The sequence below is a fragment of the Ursus arctos genome, unplaced genomic scaffold, assembly GCF_023065955.2.
Source record: "Ursus arctos isolate Adak ecotype North America unplaced genomic scaffold, UrsArc2.0 scaffold_7, whole genome shotgun sequence".
In the NCBI taxonomy this organism is placed as follows: domain Eukaryota; kingdom Metazoa; phylum Chordata; class Mammalia; order Carnivora; family Ursidae; genus Ursus; species Ursus arctos.
The window spans coordinates 77,235,246-77,258,583 of NW_026623089.1; the positions used below are offsets into that span (position 1 = coordinate 77,235,246).

A 23,338-nucleotide genomic window follows, 5' to 3' on the forward strand; every position below is an offset into this window, starting at 1 on the left:
GCTAGTGTTCTTTGGAAATATTCCAAATGCCTTTTGTAGTTTTACTTTTTAAGAGGATTTACTTTGCTTCATAGTGTTTTCTAGAACTGGAGTCAGCAGCCAGTTAGCCTTATAAGCTGAGTACAGATTTCCTTTCACGCCCTACCCTGTACATCCGTAGAAAGATGGTTCATATTACAAAGTTGTCAGTAAAGCTACGTGTCCCAACCTGGATGCTACATGGGTATCAAATCACCACCATCTGAAACATAGTTTCAAATTTGCCTTAGCCAAGGTAAAAAGATAGGATTGGGGGAAAAAAATTACTTGGGGTGCCTGGGTGGCTCAGTTGGTTAAGCCTCTGCCTTTGGCTCAGGTCATGATCCCAGGGACCTGGGATCGAGTCCTGTATTGGGTTCCTTGCTCAGTGGGGAGCCTGCTTCTCCCTCTCCTGCTCCCCCTGCTTGTGCATTTGTGCTTTCTGTCAAATACATAAAATCTTTTAAAAAAAAAATCACTGCCTTTTGCAAAGGATAGCGACAGAAACTGGTACATTAACTTAATGGGCGTTCCTTAACACACAGCACCTTAAAACAGGGCAGGGGGTGAAGCTGGCATGTGGACAGCACTGACTTAACACTACTTGAGAGAATGAATGAGTCCAAATGGAACTGGCCAGGGTGAGAAGAAGGCAAGAATTACTAGAACAATCAAGGGCCGAAATGGCCATGCTTATATGTGAGGCATGAAATTATTCTGTCCCTATAAGAGCTGATGAATAGTCCCTCTGAAATTGTATTTTTCTTTTGTTCTCTATGTTTTATTGAAAGTATTACTTTCTAGACAATGCTAGATGCTGCTTGTCTGGGAGTTTGTCTATTAGTTAATATTTTAATAGAATACATTGAATCTTTTATTGACATGATCACCTCAGCTTTACTTTTCACCCATTTTTTAAACCCATTTCCTACACTATTAATAGGTCCATTCATTCTGAATCTTTAAATGACCACCAAAAGTAGTGTAGGACAACTCAACACACACACAGCACCGAAAAGTCTTTAAAGGGCCTATGATGAAAGGCATTCAGTCTGCATGTGATTCAAAGCTCTGTGAAATACTTCTTTGGTTTTGGTTGGCAGAGGACAGTAGGCAGAGTGAAAGCCAAGCACAGAAATTTCCTGAGCCCCGACACTAAGCAAGCAGGTCAGTGTAAGCCCCTATGCCCCCTGGGGGCCTCCAGAGCATCACACGACCACAGCCTGGACCATTCAGGATGGCCACACCCTTGCCCTGCGAACCTCAATTATCACATTTGCAATGGGGTTCAAATTATGTTCCCAAATAAAAAGTACAGACGATAAAATGCTGAAATCGCATCTTCATCTCTACATAAGCATGGAGATGTGTACACATTTAGAATTTCTTACATTTTTTGCCAAGGGCTTCCTGTCCTCTCCGGAGTGGTCTAAGTGATAGGTGATCCGGGTGTTAGCAGGACCTTCTAGCCCCACGTAAAAAAAATCTATTGCTCTTGTTTTGTTAAAACCCAAATGACACCTTTATTACACAGACTAGTTTGCAAGATGACTCCTATAGACCTGACACCAGCACACTCCGTTCTAGAAATTTATCTTTGGAGGATAAGTAGATAAATGTCTGAGGTAACACACTGAGTAGACAGATAAAGCTCACTCTCAGGATTTTCATACTTTACCCTCGTTGGTTTGACTTAGTAACCACGCTCTCTTCCCACATCTGCAAGGACCATTCTGCACATTTGTCATTGACATGAGCTAATTTGTTTTTGAGCATTTGGTGACATTCTAAAATAATTGGATTGCGATTTACTGATCTGCATTCTAATTGAAGGAGTATTACTCCTTTGTGACTTCTAAATTCCAACTAAAATGGAACCTTCCTAAAAAATTCTTTTTTATTGAGGACATTTCACCAGCCGTGTTTGTGTGTGGCTGTTCGTTGCTCTAACCTGAATGACTTATTTATAGAGAATGTTTCCGAAAGATGTCCTTCATGAGAAGGACAAGTCTGGCAACAGTAATTTACTTAATTTATCTTAAATTTGGTTTCAGTGAGCAACCCTAATTAACCTGATTTTTTGCTGATAATCACTCTCAATGGAATCAAATCACAAATCCGGGGATGGATTGAGCGGCACTCAGAAGGAAGCAGCCCTCCGCGCCCTGGTCCAGCGCACAGGATATAGCTTGGTCCAGGTAGGCACTTGTGACATCTGCTGAGATCCACCATGGAATTCACTGAATGGTGCAAATATGTCCTAAGATGCAAAATGTGAATGGTCAGCTGTGTAACTCTTGATGAATGTTCTTTCCCGGGGGGGGGGGTGGGGGGAGAAGTCACATAATTTCAGTGTTACAGGTACCCCTGCACGTGATGTTCCTTCTACTCTGGGTTATGAGCTTCACCTCAACTGGTCATTTGAAAGCAGAATCCGCGTTCACAGTCATAAAGACAATCGTAGCTTTAAAAGACCACTTTGATACATGAAATGTCAATTGGAATTTACTACCCAAAGCTTTCTCTGAAGTAGAGCCATGCTAGTCTTTCAAGAATCAGCAGAGAACCAACTACCCCTGAACTAGCTTTAGTTTCCAGAGAGATTCCCTACTGCAGATGCAGGAAGACTCCTAGATGTGGGATCCCAAGACCGACCCTTTGGTCACCCCCTCGCTATTCCATGATGTTTTCTCATAATACCTACCCAGCCAAGTTTAGGATCTGTAATAATTTCTATGTCTAGCATTTTTAAAAAGGAAAAAGTCCTACAACTGACTATTCATAGATGTAGGTTGTTAAGAATTATCTATAGATTATTGCTGTTTCTATGGAAGCCTCCTTTAGAGAGGTTTGGAACCATTGAAAAGAAAGCTAGTATTAGGCATATTAATGACCTTACTTGAAGAAATAATGTTGCCTTTTTACAGTAAGACAAAGTATTTTCATTCCCAGCTGTAGTCTTTCACCCACATACTTTTCAAACTTAACCAAACCCATATGCTATTACAAATAAAAATTTCATTTAGATAACAATAAAACATACAGCATCCTTTTATTACATATTCCTTTGTCAGTTTGTTACAAAATGTACTACATCTAGTTATGTTAGAAATGTTATCAAAAATACTTAATTTTTTTTTCTTTTCACCTTCTTTGTATCTGAAACACTAATGCAAAGACAGTGGTAGTAGAAAGCACTTAACCACTTTTGAAAAGCAATTTATTAATATTTGTATATAAGGATTTTTGCCTTCTGGAAATAAATCTGTAATGGTCCAAAACATAATGATAGGAATACATATAAACCTGTCGTCTAGCATGGCATTATTTTTAATACCTCAATATCACAAACCTAACTGTTTAAAAGAAAATTATTAAGTAAACTATGAATATATAATCATTATATGCATCAAGTAGAACTTTATGAGAATTAACCACCAAACATGTAAATTGTCTATTCAATTTTATTCAAAGCACTACTTCCTCCTTTTCTCCCAAATGAAGTTCAGGGCATGTCTCATGACTTTTCTGGTAACTTTCAGGTAATTAAAAAAAAATCTTCCATTAAATAATAATATGTCTACAGCAGTATAATAAAAACTTCAGAGTTAGAGCTATTTCCTTCCCCAAGTATGTCAGGGTAGAGGGTGATTTCTATGTTCTTCCTTTATGCTTTCAGAAGCATAATTTCCCATGCCAGTTCTGCTAACTATGCTTTCTGACTCAGAGCTGAAGCAGAAGGAAGGGATCGAAGCAAAGGAGAGGGGGCAGTGTGTGCTTGACCCATAATCAATACTGGGCTTTCTGGGCCTGGCAGGTAGGATCATGAGAGATATCCTTCATTCCATTGTTAGGCATCTCTCACCTGGCTTCACTCTCCTCTGGCAGGCCACTTTCCTGGGCCTCTGACTCCTTCTGCAGAGCTCTTTTTTTTTATTATTAAAGATTTTATTTATTTATTTGACAGAGACAGCCAGTGAGAGAGGGAACACAAGTAGGGGGAGTGGGAGAGGAAGAAGCAGGCTCCCAGCGGAGGAGCCTGATGTGGGGCTCGATCCCGGAACTCCGGGATCACGCCCTGAGCCGAAGGCAGACGCTTAACGACTGCGCCACCCAGGAGCCCCTGCAGAGCTCTTTTTGACACTCCAAGCAGCCCTCTTGGGGAAGACAGAAGAGAACCCCTGATTCCTACATGTGGCCAAAGTCTAGTTCCCTGGAAGGACTCACACATTCTCTGACCAGTAAAACCTGGAGGTATGGTTGCCACAAAGCAACCACCTCTCCTTCTCACCAACATCAAAGCAGCAGAACCCAGTGCTCTCACCATTAGGTATTTCAGGAGTGAGTTAGACCTCCCAGCCTGGTGTGTTCCCAAACACAGGGGATGCGTGTCGAACTCTCTGAGTCGCTTCCTTGTTTCCCCTGCCTCGGGTAGACTGAAATGCACCTCACGATTCCTCTTACTTGGGGGATATTAGGATCCACAACTCACCAGCAGTGGTCTCTAAATGTCTTTGAATGTACTCCAAAAACCCCTCTCAGACTCCCCCATTGCTTTTCTAAACTCAGGGATGGGGAGCAGGAGCAGGGAAGAGGTGCTCAGTCAAGGATGTAAAACTATAGCAGTTTCTTGCTACCTCCTCACCCTGCTTGGTGGTCCAGTGACTTGGTTTCCTATCCAAGCCAGAGGCCAAAAAGAGTCCCATCCATCTTAAAATCCTATTGCAAATGAAATAGCATTCAGTCATCAAATAACCATTTTAAAAAATTCTGGCTAACTGAACATAATAAAAAAATAATAAATATTATTCAAAGTTTCAAACAAAATCTGCAGGACAGAAAATTGTAACATATTATTACAGCTATGTAAAAAGTTTACAGATAGCATATTTTTTAAAGACTCAAATAGTGAAGGAGATGATTTTACAAACCGAAAGCAAGGATTTAAGAACATTTGCAGTGTAGAGGGAAGGAACCGATAGGGCTCTTTAACTTTTATAATTAAAAATGTTTCCCAAATAACCCTAAAAATATATGGCCGATCTGCATATTACTTTGAACTTAAATATTCAATTACATTCAGAAAATGCTAATAATGAAATCACAAGTTAATAGCAACTAAATAATAGTAAGCATTTAGTGGGCACGTCTATTCTAGGTGCTTTGTATAAATTCATTCATTTAATCCCTACAATAACACTATGATCATCTTCAGTTTCCAGATAAGAAAAACAAGGCACAAGGAGGTTAGGTACCTTGCCCACCATTTATAGGCTATAACTGCACTGCTATTGGGCAGAATTTCTGGCAAGATTTACAGAACTAAGAGCTGTTATAATATTATCTTTACGATGCAATCTTAGAGATTAGCATGACAGGGCATGCAAAAACTATTTTGTTGGGCCTAAACTTTGTAGCATGATTCACTTTGAGTATTACTATTTGTTAGCAGAATGACTAATTGAGCCAGAAATTCTTCAATAATGTAAAAGCTAGAATTCTAAAACGTAGCTCTCCAGATCGAAAGCCTCTAATCAAGGTCTAAATACATAACATGACTCGGTTCAAACATTTTGGATGAATTGGAAAATCCCTCCTGATTTTGGCTGCAAAGTATAGGAAGTCACCCAAGACTTCAAATGGGGGACCTGTGGTTTAACCTGCTCCTTGCCACATACAAGTTGTATGATCTTTGACATGTCCCCTAACCACTCTTGGTCTTAATTTCCAGAATACTGGCTAGGTCCTGCCCCCACTCTACTGGTCATGATGTGGCAATCCTGGGATCTGCACACTCTAGTCACTGGTCAGCAGCCCAGATGAACTGGCTGGAAAAGGAAAACCTCATGTTGGAGGCACAGTCTCAGCGTTTTGGGACTTAGGGGAGACTCTTCAGCCTTCCCCTACTTCAGCCTTCAAAAAGAGGGCAACATCAGGTTTCCTTTTTCAAAAATCTCTGTACAAAAAAAAGTAAGAAAGAAACAGCTCAATACAATTCCAGGAACATACCCATAAAAAGACCATTCAAAATTTGATGGTTTTTGCTAAATTAGGTTTTGAAGGATTTATTTTTTTTGGATCTTCGCAGCCTTGGAGATTGAACGTTGAATACTTGCAAAAGGAGAACTCAGAAACCGGAGGGTGACTAATTGGTGCTCTCTTATCACTAGCAGGACAAATACTGCCATCAAAAATAGAATTTTGCAGGTTACTTAATAACGTGAGCCAGTCTTTTATATCCCAACTGATGCAACACTTTGTGCCTGTGAGGGTTTGAATCATTGTTAAAAAAAAAAAAAAGAGAGAGAGAGAGATCACAAAGGACATCTTTGCATATTGATAGCTGGAAATCTCATCAAAGTACCTTGAGAATAAAGGAAAGTCAATGCCCTACCCTGCATTTAGTAGACATTCAATAAATATCGATAAAAAGTGATAGAAATTAACATTGACAACTTAAACTTTCAACTTTACATCTGCATTAGCACCACATAGAAATATTTTGGAAGGAAGTCTGCTGCAATGTTGTTACTTTGTCAACAGCCTTTGTCTCCAGACGATGGAATTATGTGTGGTGCTTTTCATTCCTACTTTTTCATTCCTAACTGAAGTTGCCAGATTTCCTAAAACAAGGGTATTTTTGAGAGTCAAAGGAAAAAAATCAGATTATGCTGATCCTTTCTTCAAGAATGCTTTAATGATGTGGGTCATAAACTCTGATCTATGATGATCCTTCCATCTGGAATTTTCTCCCTACAGCCAGAAAAATCCATTTTCATAGATGAGCATTTTCAGCAAACTTCCCACCCAACATGTGATTAGTTTACATCAATTTTAATTCTAGTAAAACTAAAACGAAAAATATATTTAATTAAGATCACCCTCGAGTAGTCCAAATATTTTTAAAAGGATACTTTATCACATATTATTTTAAAATAATTACCATATTTATCATGTATTTACCATACTTATATGGTATATACTTATATATTATTTTTAAATAATTCAAAATATGGTCTGTATTAACACTGTTGTCCAATCACCCTGATAATCTGTTTTCTAAAAATCATTATGACACAAATTTTTATGAAGTATGACAGGCCCATTGCTTTCTTAATCCAGTGGTTGTCTTTAGTACGCATAAAGGATTTTTTTGTTTTTCTGTTCATTTCCTTAGTCCCTCTAATTGAACACAGTGTGTTAATGGAAGGCCCTGGGTTTATAGAAGATGCAGCGACTGCCCTAAAATGCATAAAAAGTAGTTGCGATGAAAGTGAGTTTATCCAAAATTAAAAATGGTAACATAAGAGCCATTGTGTGAGCAATACAGCTATGGGTGCCTCCTTTCTGTATGGAGCCATAGAACAGACCATACCCGACCTCATGAGTGGGGACAAATATTTAGACATAAGGATGTTCATCATAGTGGAATTTATAATGTCAAAAAAATAGATATACCCTAAATGCCCAATAAAATATTACCAGTCACAAAAAATACGGTCACCCTTCTATTTCCCAATTATATAGTCACGGAGAACTAGGATTTCAAAGAAAGACATGGAGAGACATCCAAACATGAATGTTGACCTAAAACTGAGAATGCAAAGCTGTACATAGTTTCCATATAATAGTCTGAGAAATTCTTTACACACAGGAAAAATACCAGAAAATAAAATGTAATCTCTGATTAGAGTCAGCTTTTCTTGCTTGATGCTCTTTTTTCCCCCCAAACTTTCTATAATGAGTATGGACTATTTTTATTATAAGGGGGAAAAAAATCTCATGAAGTTGAAAGATGTTCTACGCAGCATTCAGTCAGCAGTCAACAAATTGGGAAATTTTCATGGAGAAAACCTCATTATTAAAGGTACAGGATAGGTCCCTGGGTCCATTAGGCTGGTCTTTCAAATCTTTGTAATGCTTGAAATTTGCTTAATATTGATATCGTCCAACCCGTTCATTCTGCAGTCAGAAAACAAGCCCCAGAGTTCTACAATTCAGTAGAGACATGAGCCAGAGGTCAACATACTGAGCCAGGACTCAAATTTGGCTACCACCTGTTTTTGTTGTGATTTTTTAGATTTTGAGGTTTTTACAGAATTGTCTTTTAACAAGCCAAAAATATCAACTACCTGGCCCTTTCCAGAAAAAGTTTGCTGACCTCAACCTAATGCTTACTCTAGTACTTTGTTGGAGAAGCTAATCCACAGTGTTTAAAGAAAATTCCCCATAGCACAAATGAGTGTTTCAACTTCCTTAATAGAAGCGGGCACACCCTCTTTGTCACCCACTCCTACCAGCTCACGCCTGAGCCTCCTTCACTCACTCATTGACTCCACAAAGAGGGCCACAGTTCCCGCCTTCATGAAGGCTATCCTCAAGGGGAGGCAGAAAATAATCAAGTAAAGAAACCAAAAAATTACAGATGGTGGTAAGTGCCATGGGTATCATAAACCGGGCAGTGTGACAGAGCGTAGCAGGGAACCCTCTTCAAGCAAGAGGCCGCTGCAGCTGGAACTTGGAGGATGAGCACAAAAGCCCTAGACAAAACAGCGTCCGTGGCAGAGGTGGCCACAGCACTTCTGAACAGCAAAGACATTAGTGTGTCTTCATTCCGAAGACCCAGTAGGATTGCACCAGATAAATAAGAGAAATAAGTGGGCTCCCTCCTTCCTTTCTGCTATGAACCAGCCATGAGGCTGGGTTCTTGGGAACAGCACCCTCAAAGTAGGAACAAAATGCAGCTTCGTTCCCACCCCTCAGACTTTGCTTGCATGTTCTCTTATGTGGAATTTCAATGCAACCACATATTTTAATTCTCATGTGCTCATCTCAACAAACGTGTACAAGTCAGAAGGTAGAAAGGATGGTGCTAGATCCACATATATGGGATTAGGATACCATCCTTCTCCTAAGTGTGCCCCAAATTAACCCCCTTCAGCTCTCTGGTTTTGGATACTGTCCTTCACTAATTTTACTTGGGTAGTTAAGTTGCAATTTTTTCTAATGAATAATGCAATGAAAATAAGCAACTGAGGATACCCGTGTTTACAACCGGCTTCATCTAGATGAGCACAGGGAGAAGCAGAGGGAAGAACACAGTGGCATCGACATTCTTTTCCAACCACCACACAAAAATCCTGGGGACAGAAATAGGAATTTGACTTCATGGTAAAATATAGCTCCCGGGTCCTACTTCTTCCATTGCCTGGTACCACCTGCTCACGCCCCTGCTATCCAAGGACTTAAGTCATTCACTAAGTGTGTTAATACTAATTCTTTAAATAGGTAGACTGAGCATGAGAACAGGACGGGGCCCGTGGATCATCACAGACACGTGTTTCCCTAAGCTTATCGCCCCAGCCACCCACAGACCAGCTTTTAAACTCCTAAGAAGAGTTTGCTCCTACTAGCCAGAAATGCCAAAAGCATGGTGTGGAAGACTCCAAATGAAGGAACAGCTCTGTGAAGCTTTTTGTGGAAAATGTATGCCTGACAGGTGATGGGAACTTTGGGATCCCAAGAAATGGGAATGGATTCCCGAAGCTATTTTCAAACAGCAATGAATTTCTTCTCAAATTGCCTGATAGAGAATTGGTTAGATGTGAGCTCTTCAACTGAAGGTTCAAAATCTTTGCAAACTATGTCTGAGAGTGTCTTCCCTTTAACTAGAAGCCCATGGGGTTTTCCATGTAAAAATAGGTGTTGATTTCGTGACTTAAGTACAGGGAAACATGGACAGCTCTTTGGGACTATGGACTTGGCTTGTGGACAATTTCAGCATTTCTTAAATTGTTACTTTAATACTGATCAAAATAAGTAGCATTATCCAAATAAGTATTTTTTTAAAGATTTTATTTGACAGAGATAGAGACAGCCAGCGAGAGAGGGAACACAAGCAGGGGGAGTGGGAGAGGAAGAAGCAGGCTCATAGCGGAGGAGCCTACAGGGACTCGATCCTGTAATGCCGGGATCACGCCCTGAGCCGAAGGCAGACGCTTAACGACTGAGCCACCCAGGCGCCCCTCCAAATAAGTATTTCTAATAGTGAACCCAAAATAAGTGACTCTTCATCTTCAGAACCCAAACTTTATCAGGAGATTCAAAGATAGCTATCTAATGTAGGCAAGGACAAAAATAGTGAGATCACAGCACCATACAATCCTGAATTTGCATAGGATGTCAGTAGTTGTGAATCTTTTTAATATTGTTTCAGAGGTGCAAGGTAAAGAATGGAGACAACGTTGAATGGCGCATTGACACAGCATTAAATGACTTTGAATCTCAGAGGAAGAATTTATTTTACAGCTGACCCCTGAACAATATGGGAGTTGAGGGGCTATCCCCCACACACAGTCAAAACTGCCTGTTAACTTTTGACTGTCCAAAACCTTAACCACTATTAGCCTACCGCTGAAGCCTTACCAATAACCTAAACAGTTGATTAACACATACTTAGTATGTCGTATTATATACTGTCTTCTAACAATAAAGCTAGAGAGATGTTACGAAAATCATAGGGAAGAGAAAATATATTTACAGCACTGTAAAAAATCAGCACGTAAGTGAGCCTGTGCAGTTCAAATCCGTGTTGTTCAAGGATCAACTACACTTTGGATTCTCTTTCAAACTATCTGATAAGAAAAGTTAGTTGTGGGAGATACGTCTTCAACACCTCCCCTTAAACACCTTCTTAAACACAGAGAACAGGACTTGGGCTCAAAAGTTCTAGAAAACAAACCTCGCTAGAAGGTGATCATGATTTCCCGCTTTGCAATTGTTTTTATAATTATCTTCCAGTTGTGAGAAAGGATCCTGGTATTTCACTTATAAGAATGATTGGGGTTTTTTTTATAAGTTTCTATAAGAAAGGGAATTGATGAAAGAAAATCATTTAGTCATAGCCTAGGTGGCAAGCAATCAGAGACATATTGGGAACTTAAGGGTGCTTTTGACTAACTCACAAAACAGTCTCTGAACATTTTCCCACCTTCAACTGTGGGGTCAAGGGCAGTCTCCCTTTCATCAGCATCCTACCACCCTCACAAGACCTTTGCCATTACCCGGTCAGCCCTGTGCTTTGATAAACGAAGAATTTAAATTCAGGAAAGTTTAAGTGCCCTGCTAAATCCCTCAGCTCATCAGAAATTAAAATTCATGGCAGATTTGGTAAGGAGAATAATTACTGTATAAAATTCTTCTCATGCCAAAAAACAAGTGCATTAGGTGGAATTCTTCTTGGCCCGTGTTGAACTCAGTAGGACAGGACAGGAGGGCAATCACCCAGACCAACATTCTTCATCTGCAGGTGGACAAATGTCTTTATCTGTATGTGCACAGCTTTCTATACTTTAACCAAATCTCCATCAACTATAATATTACTCAATTTGAAAAGGCAAATTGTATCTATAATAAAAAGTTGGATGGGCCTCTTGAATAAATTACACTTTCTGAAAGGTAAAAAGACCAAATGGACAAAGGAATCACCAAAGCGTTCACCTAGTTATTTCCTGAATGGGATGGAGAGGCTCCTGCAGACCACAGCATCGTCAACAGACATGCGCGGAGCCGGAAGCCGGAAGTGAGTGTGAGCACGGCGAATCCGGTCTTGCTCGGATAGATGCTGTGCGGCCCCTCGTTAGCTGGTCTTCCTTGCAACGTGTGAACCCAGGGTCTTAGAAATGAGTTGGCATTTTACTTTTCTTCTTTTGTAAAAGCAGATACACTCCAAAAAGTTTTACTGATTTTGAGTTGTGTGTAAGGATAACCTTGAATTTAATATTCCCATGAATTGGCCCAAAACTAGTACTGTAAAAAGCTCTACAAAATACAAGCTATGCTTAAAAGACTGTTTGCTTTTGAATATTTCCAATATTGAGATACTGAATTCCAAAAGAGTAGTTTGCCACACGTAATCCTTTAAGGGAAAGGGCAACTATTACAGATTATTAAATGCATCATTTGATAGCACAAATTAGTTCTGCCTTTACAAGACCATGAGCAACCTGAGATGATATTAGGAATATTTTAGTAGGCAATAGGGCTTCAGTAGTCAGCTTTCCAAAGTGAAACAAGAACATGATTCCTATTTTGCTAAAAGTCATTTTCGTGGAAGAACCATGTCACACATTTTTTTTAATAAAGATCAAATGTAAGGGCTCTGTGGAGAGTGAAACAAATCACTGTCAAGAGCCCAAAGCTATGTGCATTTTTCATTGTGACTTTTGCCATAAACATAAACAATAACACTATTCAGAATTCATTAAATCAGCTATTTCTATTCTAGTTAATTCTAAAAGTAAACTTTTTCTCACGTAAATGGAAAAGCCACAGGTTTTATACGGCAATTACATGTTTTCTATGTACAATAAAATGCATAACTATTAAGATAAACCAATGGCCTCTAAACTACCTCCTATCTCACACACTGTACTTTCAGAAACACTAAGCTATATGAGGATAAAGCTAAATTCATATTTGTCTATTATGTTCATGCTTTAGCTTTTCCTCTCAGTTTTGAGATGTAGTCTCGCAGTTCTATAAATTTTAACATCCTATTTACTCAGCCTTTACATCACAATTATTATTGTTCTTCTTTTTTTAGAAAAATGATACCTGACATGCCTATTGGATATGTTTTGTAAGGACTGTAAAAAATATAGCTAATAAGGGTAATGTCAGGTTCTACAGTATATAAGTTAAATAAACTCTGCTTTCTAAAATTTCTCAACGTAAGAGAGATTTAGCCAACCTGAGGTCACTGATCTTATGATGTAAAGGTAAATAAATAATACACAAGACAGATCATTATCTTTATATAGTATTAACAAAATGAGTATTCCCCCATAGCACTGTCTGTTGGCTTCAGGGGACAAAAAGGTCATAAGCAGACCAATGGTAAAATCACATCTAAGAGAATCCTTTTGGTCCATCATTTAAGTACTCTAAGATTCACACTGAACTCTATGATATATGAGATGTATAGGTGGTAAATAGATGGGAATAGAGCTCATGTCTAATAGAGAAGTTTATTCACTCTCACAAATCAATAACTGGGAAAATATGGTATTAAGTCACAAACTTCAAAAGACACAGTCCTGAAACACGTTCTCGATACACTGACATCGGCTGTTGAGAACAGTGTCCAAGAGTCTGGACACAGAACCAGTGTCCTGGGCATGACCCTGGTGACTGCCATACTTGTGAAGGTGAAAAATGCCACCAAGCATGAGTGGATTATCCAGCACTAACAGGAACAGAAATAAATATAAACATAGCCCGTTGGAAATTGGGCAGGAGAACATCTGAAAGCAGTTTAGTAAGGGAATATACACAATTTCTTCTCCTTGGCAAGAAAAAACAGGGACCAAAGAGAACCACAAAGAGGATTATAGATGTTTTCCAAAGACTCGTTCAAGGAATGCAAATTGTTGCTCAGGAAACTTAAAAAAACCAGACTGTATGAGGGCTTATTAATTAATCTCCTTCTAGTTTGTAAATGGGCTCACTTAGAGGTCTGGTCTCCAGGTTTGGTGAAACTAAAAAGTAGGCATAGCACAACATGAAGACTCGTGAGCCTGAGAAGAATGCCACCATGACCTTGAACAGTATATATGCCATGAAATTCACCAGAATGAGAATCATAGGACCTTCATTCTAGTGTTTCGTCCAACAAATTAAATCAGTGTGACTTTAAGTAAGTCACATAATATCTCTGATCGCAGTTTCCTTATTTGTAAAATGAGTATATTGGGTTAATATAAATACCAAAGAAAAATATTATTACAAACGTGGGCTTGGGATTCAAATTTTGTCTTTGGCTCTTACAGCTTGAGTGACTTTGGACACAGTCTGTGCCTTGGGTTTCTCATCTATAAAATGAATAATATCACCCCCATAGGTTTGTTGAGGAGATTAAATGACTTAATACATCGAAAACCCTTAGCACAGTACCTGACTCAATTAGGGTTAGCTGTTGTGGAGTGGTTTTTTTGTTGTTGTTGTTGTTGCTGTTATTATTACATGTAACAGAAGTCCTCTTTCATCAATTATACAGGAAAGGAGTTTATTAAAAGAATGTTTGTGGAAACTTTGATTTGGAGAACTAGATTTAAGAGTAAGCTTTTAGGAAGGTTTTCAAGGTTTTTTGATGGTGAGGTTTCAGGAAACCACATCACAAATCTGGAATGATAAGAAAATGTATCATGGGGTGTTCAACATTGAAATTTGCACCATTATGATTTCTGCACCAGAACTCAATTTTACTTTATTGGAACCATGACTATCCCAGCAACAAAAGAAGCTGGAATAGCAAGTATTTGGCCTTTTTTAAAACTCCTGTAGGAAAATGCAATTTGTCTCAGATTCCCCAGATGTATAAAAAGGTCAGATGCCAGATGGCCAAAATGAACTCAGTCCATTTGACCTCATGCTAAGATTTATTGTTTACAATCATTTAAGAAAGTTTGGGTGGTTTTATTCATCATCAAGAAGATGGTATACATCATTTTTTAAAAGACTCTTGTTCCATAATGAAATGCTTAAAATATCTGTGACAGAGAGACTCTCAAATACTCTTGATATATAAACTGAGTTACTAAGTAGGCTCAGTATCCAGTATGTGAATTACACCCACTGGATTTATAGTTAGAATTAGGTCTTCATTTTTTAATTTACGTAGTTGAAGGTTTCTATCTATTTATGTGCTACGAGAGTAAATGGTTTCCAAGTCTTTGATTAGAAAAATAGAAGTTACGGAGCGCCTGGGTGGCACAGCGGTTAAGCGTCTGCCTTCGGCTCAGGGCGTGATCCCGGCGTTATGGGATCGAGCCCCACATCAGGCTCCTCTGCTATGAGCCTGCTTCTTCCTCTCCCACTCCCCCTGCTTGTGTTCCCTCTCTCTCTGGCTGTCTCTATCTCTGTCGAATAAATAAAAATAAAATCGAAAAAAAGAAAAATAAAAGTTCCCAGAATTTAATGAACATTCTCTCATGAAAAAACCTATATTCTTTTCTCTCTGAACTATTAATACATTTGTGCTACTGGGGGAATGCATCCCACGAGAAGGACTTCAGCCAGGAGGGGAAAGAGCCATTATAACTGGGCTTTATCTATTTTAAACTCAACTATAAAAACAGTGCCAAAAATACTAGCAATCCAGCTCCCAACTGTCCTTTCTGAGTAATGGACAGCTATTCTAATCCCATGACTAAGGTCCTGCGCTGTCTTAAATTGGCTAGACTGCCACCACTGGTGCATTCCAAGCCCAGCGGGTGGTTCGTAGAGCAGATCTCCCCCATGCGTGAACTTTGTGTTGTCTCTGAACCAGCCAGACTCTGTAATCCCAAAAAAATACCCTTGGGGAGTTTTTGTCAAATGTTTATAGAAACCATGAAAAGACAATAAGCTTTCCTGCCCAATCATTTTGGCTCATCAGCAGACGAATCCTCCTATTCACATGACGAGCACAAAATAGTTCGGTGATATTTTTAGCAATTATAGCAAGAAAGAAAGTTGAAGGGGAAATTTAAAAGATCAATCTATTGGTTGCCTATTTATTTTCAAACTATCAGACAAAGCCTCTCAAATCAGAAATTCTGGAATGGCTACTTTAGTATTATGGGATGAAAGTTTGGTTTCTTCAACCTAAAGAATAAAAATACTGCCAAATTTCTACTATGTTTATTCCAATAATCCACTGACTAGACCTCTAGACATCTAATACATACAAAAATGGCCTCAGAGGGATCATTATTAACCAAATGGCAGACCAAGCAGGTGGATTTTGGTTTGGCGATAGAAATATGCCTCCTTGTAAGCAACAGACATCAGATATGTCCTTCCAAAATTTGTGTAGGAAAATGATTGGAAATTGGAAAGGATTTGAAATGTAGCAGAGTGTTTGCAATTTAACAGCATGATAATTTTTTCACAAATGAGTATGTAAACGTATGGATCTGTTATTAACAATTAGACTTCCATATAACAAGGCAAAATGTGGGGATTAAGCTGATGGTCTCTGAAACCAGACTGCCTGGGGGCAAATCCCGGTTGTGCCTCTTCCCAACCATGTGACCTCAGCAAATTACTTCATCTCTCTGGGCTTCAGGGTTTTCCTTAAAATGGGGACAGGAGTAGTCCTTAACCTCTGACACTGTTGAAGGGTTACAACAATGTCTGGCATGTGTTAAGTGTCATATAGGTTTTTGTTAGAAAATAAGTAACTAGAAGTTTTAATATATCTCTGAAAAAATCAACTTCATATTTTTCAGAAAATTCTTGGTTGAGATAGAGTTCATTTAATTCTTCAGGCATTTTTTTCCCCTAGAAGTAATTCTCTTTGCTACAAAATTCTGCTGCTAGATGATTCTGTGAGAATATAGGGGAAGAAAAAAATACAGGAACTCTTGAGGCAAATATTTAAATATTTAGTAAAATAAATAAACATCCTGTTGTTGGAGAAAAAACAATCACGACAACGTAGAACACCCATCTGACACCTTATTTTTTAATTTAAAGTAATATTATATAAATTAGGCATAAAAAAGTGATCCCAACCAGAGACATAATTTATAATGTGATCTAAAAGCCTTTGAGCTAATACTTATAAAATAATTGAGAAAATTCCGAGTTGGTTTATATAAAGATTTAACAGTGAAACTGGAAGCTGTTTTACCTTTGATTTTAAACAAACTATCATATAAAACAATGTATTTAAACAACTACTATATGACTTTTAAGAATACACATAGAAAAATATTTGCAAAATTGGAAAAGCAAACAAATTTAATAGGAACTACTTCCATAGATGGGCAGGGTGACGCATTGAGAAATGTTTCTCTTTATCTGATACGTTACTATGTTTTTCGTCTTCCGTATTACTGTTTTTTCCAACATGTATCATTTTATAGTATAAAACTTCTTAAAGTATTACTTACAGAAGTTAGCAATGAATGCTGGTATTTGGTCCCTTATATTCACTTTTCTCCAAAAATCAGAGTAAAGTCTAATGATCAAGGGCTCTGTCTGAACTTAAGCGGGAAGTAAGTGTACCCTTCCCCAGAAAATATGCTATTTCAAATCAGCAGCAATGGATCAGACAATACTCTACTTGGGGCCCCTGAAGTTGCTTTCAGGTCTTTAACCTCTAGAAAAAATAAAGATAGCACTGCTGTCTTTAATATCTAATAAAGAGAAGAACCAGAACTACTCCTCCCCATAAAACGCCAAGGGTTTTTACCAAAGGTTGGTTGGTTTTACCAAGGGTTGGTTGGTTTTACCAAAGGTTGGTATTCTATTTGGACTGAGAACAGTACTGGTCCCCACAAAGAGATCTAACATCAGTAAACCCCTCTCACCATATTGTCGGCTTTGAAAACAGATTGAAGTCCCTCACTAGCTACCCCCAATATTAGCCAGTCCGGTTCTTCGAATGTTAATCTTTATAATGTTTCTATTTAGGGGCTCACATGGCTTTGCTTGGCACATGAGACAGCCCAAATCAAAGGAGGCAAGAAGAGAATTAGTAACTGCTGACTATATATCACATGCCTAGAACAGTGCCATGCATATTTGATGTATTTTCTCCTTTAATCAAAAAGCCAATGTTATCCCCACTTTGTATATGATAACACTGAGGTTCTAAGAAGTCATTTGCCCAAAGTCCCATAGCTAGTGAGTCATGGAGCCAGACAGCCCCACTCCGGAACCCTCACTGCCATACCACAGAGACTCCATATTACAGCAGAGCCCTGGATTCAAAATCTAGTCAGATCCCATGATGATCAGGCATTGGTAAGTTTGAACGACAATAATCATAATTAATTTGTCCAGCACTTTACATGTTTTCACGATACTTATCGCAAGCAAGTTGTTGAAGCACAGAGCACGGTATTCAAATCCACATAAAGGAGACCTCGACTTTATGCTCTGCCCAGTTCACTACTACTCGTCAATGGTAAATAGGTTCCTTATCATGATTTTGAAAATAATTGAGGAACACAAACTAAAAGTTTTATCGTTTTCTTCTCTGCCTCATACAATCCACCGGGATTTGCAGGAAAATGGACAAAGAAAATATGGCGGCCCTCCACCGGGCTGGGATGCTGCACCCCCAGAAAGAGGCTGTGAAATTTTTATTGGAAAACTTCCCCGAGACCTTTTTGAGGATGAACTTATACCATTATGTGAAAAAGTGAGTCCAAATTTAATCTTTTCTTATCTTTCAGGGGAAAAATATGACACACTTTGCTTAGCGCTCATTTTTCTTGGTCCATAATGCCTTCTCTTCCAATTGCCATTCCTCAACATGGACAAAGTCAAAACCTTCCTGTTAGTGGCTGTCCCCTTATTGTCACTGCCTTGAGTAACTCCTCCTGCTACTGACAGCTTGACCTACCACTGCTGCTCACTTTCAAGTTCTGATCCTTGATCCTCACAAGTGCACCAAGTTTGCAGCAAGATGACTATCAATCTATAATAATACTACCACGACCTCTCCAAAATAAGATATTGCTCCAACTTAACATTTTAATATGGTTTTCTAAAGTGTACCATTTCACATTCAAAGAGTGTGTGTGTGTCTGTCATGGCTCAAATGTGTACCTATACATATTGCTTCAGAATGAAATTTCCCTCTACAGGTTTGATTTGGCTGCCCTCATGCATCAACAAGATTAAGAATGGGGTTTCTCAGAGTCATTATATAATTAAGGAACACATTTCCTCAGTTTTAATTCCAAGTCATATATTGTAACTAAACCCAAAGCTAAAGGGAGAACAGAAAATTAAAATTTATTTTCAATATTTTACCAAGCAGTGCTTCAACAACCACATTCCCGGGAAATTTAGAAAAATTAGAGTCTAGCTATTTCTTTCCCTAAATGCCAAAGTCAGTTGTGTGCATGTGTTTAACTCAGCCTCCAATTCAGAACTGCTCCTAATTTTATACAAACAATCTCATTTGGCATGTGCACAAATTATGAGGATTTAATTCTGGAAGAATTTTATGTACTGAACTTGAAAATAGCCCCAAGAAGCACCTGAAACTGATGAAACATGCTTGAACTCTTTCCTAATGAGCCCTGAATAGATAGGTGTCCACCACTGAATACCGTGGGGTGCGGTGGGGTGGGGTGGGGTAGGGTGGAGAAGGCTGACACACGGGGTAACCAACCACTAAGAAACACACATTTAATGACACCTCTTCTTCCTGCACATGCCTGTCCTATCTATTAGGGCCACTGATCATATAGCAGCCAGCAAGAATAAGTTACTGAGTCTGGGTTGCTGGAGAACATGTGGGGTAGCAGGAAGAAACAGTATATAGGCAAAGCAAAATAGTTATACTCAGAAGAATAGAGTGCCCTCCTACTGTGGAGCTCCTGACGTTGGGCTGATTGTGTAAAACTAACATCTACCTTCAGCCTCCAGATCAAAACAACAACAGGAATCCCCAGATGATCCTCTGAATCACATCTTCCCTGGGCATCTTGAGGTCATGGTGGGAGAAAGATAAGAAATCAGTTAGCAAGGTTCCAAGTGAGCGTCCCCTTCAGTGGTAGAGTATGACCAAGTAAAGATGAAACTATGGAACCTTGAGAGGGCAAGGCAGAGGACAAAGACAAATCTATCAAGAAATTGTGCTTCTGATGACAAATGTGTTTTCAGGTCCCGAGGACAATGGATAAATCCACAGATATTTGTGTGATGAAAGGCCATTTGCTCTGTTGAAAACATATTCTGTTAAGTCAAGCTGAAATGCACTTGTACACGTTTTCTTTATTTAACTTGACTTTGCCCGTGAGTCAGATAACAGATCTGAACCCAGCCTGAAGATATGCAAACCATTCCACACGGGATGCAAATGCCAAATACGGCGAGATAAGACTTCAGAAAACAGTGTGTGTGTGTTTTCATCTGGAAGTACAGATGTACAAATGTGGATTCTCTCTCTCTTATTTATAGATTGGTAAAATTTATGAAATGAGAATGATGATGGATTTTAATGGCAACAATAGAGGGTATGCATTTGTAACCTTCTCAAATAGACAGGAAGCCAAGAATGCAATCAAGCAACTTAACAACTACGAAATTAGGTAAGATCCGCCTCTTGTGATTAAAAGTGAAGCAGACACTGCACCTGTATCCATTCTACCATCAAACATATCTAATAGAGTATATGCAAAAGACAGGCAAATAAGAAATTAAAAAGCTTTCATTTCCTTGGTGAAAATCAATTTGATGAAATATTTATTTAATGTCAACACTATATAAAATGTCAAACTAAGTTTTGTAAAATGCTCAAAGAAACAAAAATCATTAACTCATCTGTTTCACAAATATATTCGTGGGCACTGTTCAATATATTGGAAATATCAAGATGCCTTTTCCTAACCTCATAGTAAGCAAATGGATATAGATTTTTTTAAGAGAGAAAATCATATGAGGACTCTAAAAAAGCAAATAAAACAAACAAAAAGCAGAACCAGACCTATAACTACAGGGAACAACCTGATGGTTGCCAAAGGGGGGGCAGGGGAGGATGAGCAAAATGGGTGAAGGGGAGTGGGAGGAACAGGATTCCATTATGGGATGAATCAGTCACAGAGATGAAAGGCACAGCGTTGGGAATAGTGTCGTATGATGGTGAGCAGAGCATAATGTACAGAGAAGTCAAATCACTGTGAAACTAATGTCACATTGTGTGTCAACTATACTCAAAAAAATTAAGGTATGAGAAAACAAAACCATCTCTGAGGAACTGGCTACTCTAACTTGGTGTATTGAAGAGAATACTCTCCAGGAAAGTACACTTTTACCTGACACCTGAAAGAAAAGAGTCAGCCGTGACAGCCAGATATGGAGGAAGATTATTCCAGAGAATAAGAACAGCACGTGCAAAGTTCCCCAAAAGAGAACAAGCTCGAGGTGTTAGACAACAAAGCCAACAAGGTAGAAACAGAGAGGAGAGCTGAAGGCAATGTACTCCGAGAGCCTTTACTCCACGATTCAAAATTTGCCTTTTATTCTAATAAAAAGGAGGAAACATTTCATTAGATTCATGCTTTTAGAAATGTAATTCTGGCTATTGGGTGAAGAATGGACTGTAACATTGCAAGAGGGAAGCCAGAGGGGAAGCTACAGCGGAGAGGAGTCTAGGTCTAGATAAGGGATGACGGCAGGTGCACAGGGGCCGGTGGTGCAGGTGGCCAGAGAGGTCAGACCCGGGGTATGTTCTTCAGGATGAACAGACAGGACTGGCTAAATACTGGATCCAGAGTGTGAGCAATGTATTAGAATTCAGGGAGAAAGGCTAGGATGTTGGTCTCAGTATCTGTGGAAGAGATAGTGTCATTGAGATGGGAAGACCAGGAGAATAGCCGGAAATGTGAAGAGCTTAGTTTGGGGGAATTTACATTGAGATTCACATTAGACATCCCCAGAACCATCCTAAATCATCTCTTAAAGGAAGCCGTGGGCCACCTGGAAGAAAGATCAGTGCAGCAGTTGAAAAGCAACAGCTTTGGGGTCAGACAGGCTTCACCTGGGTGTCATTAAGTGGCTTCACCTCTCCAAGCCTCAATGTGTTCATCCCTAAAGTGGGGCTACTCGCCCTCATGTCAGAGGTGTCGTGGTGGGGATAGTATTGATTTTTAAATGTTTATCCCAGTGTTTGGAACATGGTAATAGGTCAATCAATGACAGAACTCTTACATATTAGCACATTCAGCAATTCTAAGATGTAATTGTCATATACGTCCTTTCTGCATCTTAAAATTAATGTCATCTCAATGTGAATACAGAGAGATCTCCTACCCTTTATTGTCTCTCACTTCCTACAGGCCCCAAGTAAGTCCTTCATTATCCTGAGAATTCTGTAAGTCAATCAATTACTGGGTCATTTTTCTTAAATCCCTTAGTCGCAAAAAGATGGACTCTTCAGCAACCATAGTAGCTTAGCCACTCGGTCTCAAGGTCGGATCTTGGAACAGAGTTTTGGAGGAAAGTATAAAGGAAGTTCCCCTCCCACACATGCCTCCATAAATCCAAAAGAGCTCTGTCTGGTATGTGGAGGGTTGTCTGGCATGGGAACCAGGCGATCAGGACACAGCTTTCTTTGGACAAATCCTGGGACCTCTTCCAGCAATGGTTTTACCGTCAGCACCCAATTACTCACACCTTCTCAGCGTCTGTTGTAGGAGATGACATACACCAAACTGTTTTTGGAAAGGGCTCCAGAAAGCTCCATTTTAATATAGCTTTTTAATGGATAGGTACAAGTTTTCAGGGATCGGGAGAGTTCCCATTCCTTGGTCCTTCATGGAGCCTAGACATCTTAAGAGTGAGGGTTATTCTCAAAATGGCTTTTCGAGTGAGATGGATGGAGACTTGGCCACGCAGGGAATCAGCACGGTTTGCTGTATGTACTCAACACTTTGTACACACTGGGGCCTGTCAACGCTTTCTGAGAACAGATAGGGTGTGAAAAATGAGCACAATGAATCCATTCCAGTCACTGATATGTAACAGTACTCTCTGAATTTCAGTGTCTTCATCTATAAAAAAGAGACAGATATACTTACCTCATGGGGGTATTATGAAAACTAAATAGATAATGCAGGCAAAGCTCACATGGTCTGTGAGTGTTTGCTGATGATCACGGTGCAGGAGGGGGAGGAGGGCAGGGAGAAGTGGGAAGAGGAGGAGGAGAAATATTACAAAGCATTTGGAAAGAGCAAGCTGGTGGCCACATTCCAAAGTTCAGGTCGGATGCCAGAAACAAGGGGGAGGCACAGAGGTACTTTAAAAATCAAGGTGTATGATAAATAGAACATGAAATAGTAGCAGAATAGACACCCCAGAGCCAACGTCACCTACGTCCACTCCGCCCGAGACCAGTCCTGCCAGACAGAGAACCTTGCCTGTGGAGGAGAGGATTATCTTCGATTTGCTTTTAGCCACTATTTCTCAGGGGATAGATAAGGTTCTTATCCGGAAAAGACCCGTAATTGTCCTATCGTCCTCCTCCTCATCAAATATTCACTAAGATTTGTCGAAAGGCCTGGCTTCTGGAGACATTAAAGCCTTGCCCTCAGCGTGTGAGAGATGGCTTTTTGTCTCCAAGCAGTTCTGGGAAAGTGCCTGACAAACCACATGGATTTAAAAATAGGACACGGAGACTCCAGGCTCCACCTGCTGGTCACTGATACCTGATGGGCCCTCCATCAAAAATAATAGAATTTCTAAAGAAATAATATTTTGGAATAGAAGGGCTTCTTAAGTAAAAACAAAAACAAACGAACAAAAAAACAAAGACAAA

At 39.4% G+C, this 23,338-nt stretch overlaps 1 protein-coding gene across 4 annotated transcripts in view; it reads left to right on the forward strand.

The window, feature by feature from the left end:
- A1CF (APOBEC1 complementation factor) overlaps positions 1-23,338 on the forward strand; it is a 76,607-nt gene that overhangs the window by 22,696 nt on the left and 30,573 nt on the right. For 2 of the 4 annotated variants that reach the window (XM_026504115.4, XM_057308556.1), the window contains exons 1-3: positions 2,073-2,216; positions 18,077-18,211; positions 19,984-20,114. In XM_026504115.4, coding sequence (XP_026359900.1) covers positions 2,118-2,216; positions 18,077-18,211; positions 19,984-20,114 — 365 coding nt within the window. In that variant the 5' untranslated portion in view covers positions 2,073-2,117. Of the gene's footprint in view, positions 1-2,072; positions 2,217-18,076; positions 18,212-19,983; positions 20,115-23,338 lie in introns of those variants that run through there. The other 2 variants (XM_048219010.2, XM_044386020.3) reach the window with 1 other exon arrangement.